General features: G+C 54.6%; 1 protein-coding gene across 1 annotated transcript in view; it reads right to left on the bottom strand.

The window, feature by feature from the left end:
- Window positions 1-494, bottom strand: part of ARHGEF10L (Rho guanine nucleotide exchange factor (GEF) 10-like) — a gene marked incomplete at both ends in the record, with an annotated part of 83,431 nt that extends 82,937 nt beyond the window's left edge. Inside the window, one exon of the mRNA XM_008591396.1 lies at window positions 309-494. Within this exon, the coding sequence (XP_008589618.1) occupies window positions 309-494 (186 nt within the window). The remainder of the gene's footprint in view (window positions 1-308) is intronic.
- Between the last annotated feature and the right edge of the window lie 791 nt (window positions 495-1,285).

Here is a 1,285-nt window from a genome sequence, read left to right as displayed (position 1 = left end):
GGGGGGGGGGGGGGGGGGGGGGGCTTCAGAGACATAAGCTCTGGGCAGCAACTGTCTCCAAAGCAAAACCTAGGCCAACTGCTTCCATTTACAATGTGCCAAAGTGCACCAGATGTTGTAGGAATGCTAGGAATTCCAGATTCCCAAAGGAAGCAATGGAATGTAGCTTCTTCCCAGTGGCTTTTCCCTTCCTGCTTTCGGGGGACAGCAGAAGGGCCACATCTCTGGGAGCACGGAGCTTCAGCTCAGCTCTCTGTAGCTCCAGAGTCCAGGAAATCAGGGGACTGAAGTTCCTAGAAACACCTTACCAGTGATGGGAACAGAGTCAAAGTCGATCAGTGGGGGATCTGTGTCCCTCTCGGGAGCAAGGCTAGGGACACCCACGCCTGTGCTGGTGTCCTCTTCATCATCACTGTCGTCAAACTCAAAGGCCTCTCCAGGGTCGTCCTCCACCTCCGGGGAGGGGCCTGGGGCTCCGGGAACCAGCTGAGATCCTGGAAGAGAGGAGGAGTTAGCCAGGCTCCTGGGTCTCTGAAGTTTGGTCTAGGGAGAGATGGCTGGGGCCGGTGGGCACAGGCTGGAACTGGGCGAGAAGCTACAGATTAAACTCATGCTCAGGCCAGGTGGCCCTACTGTGCCCCTAACGTGTGTGGGGGGTGGGGGGTTAGGTGTCTAAGCAAGTGGCAGTGGAGGGAGGGGAGGGAGAAAGCTCCTGTAGCAAGTGTGTGCACATCTGTGTTTGAATGTATGTCTTTCCTCTTCTTACTTTCTATTTCCCTGCTTCGGAGTAAGGGGCCTTTTTAAATGCATCTGCGCATGTGCACATGGGCACACATCTTCATGTGTGTTTCTATGTGCTTATGTGTTCGTCCACTTTGTGTATGTGCGAATGAGCACAGACAGGCACATCCTGCATGCTGCATTTGATTTAATATGCTTGGTGGCATGAAACACAGCTACCTGGGAATGCCCGCAGCTTGAAGGCAGCCAGCTCTCAGGACTAGGGTACAGACTGGCTTGGGCAGGGGCAGGGCCCAAGCTCCCAGCATGGAGGTCTGCCGGCTGGGCCTCAATCCCTGCCTCTCCCCTCCTGGGTGGTCCCCTTCCTGGCCATGTCTTCCTGTCCTCCTCTTCCTCCTTCAAAACTCAGCTCAAGCAAAGAGACCCTATTCTGTGGATTGAATGTTCCCCTGCAAACTTATTGAAGCTTAAATTGTGTACCCCAAAGTTCCAGGTATTAGAAACCTGGCCCCCACTGTGACAATGCAAGGAGGGTGGGAAACCC

Source organism: Galeopterus variegatus, unplaced genomic scaffold (genome assembly GCF_000696425.1).
Source record: "Galeopterus variegatus unplaced genomic scaffold, G_variegatus-3.0.2 Scaffold6896, whole genome shotgun sequence".
NCBI classification, from domain to species: domain Eukaryota; kingdom Metazoa; phylum Chordata; class Mammalia; order Dermoptera; family Cynocephalidae; genus Galeopterus; species Galeopterus variegatus.
This window is presented reverse-complemented; position numbering and strand designations above follow the sequence as displayed.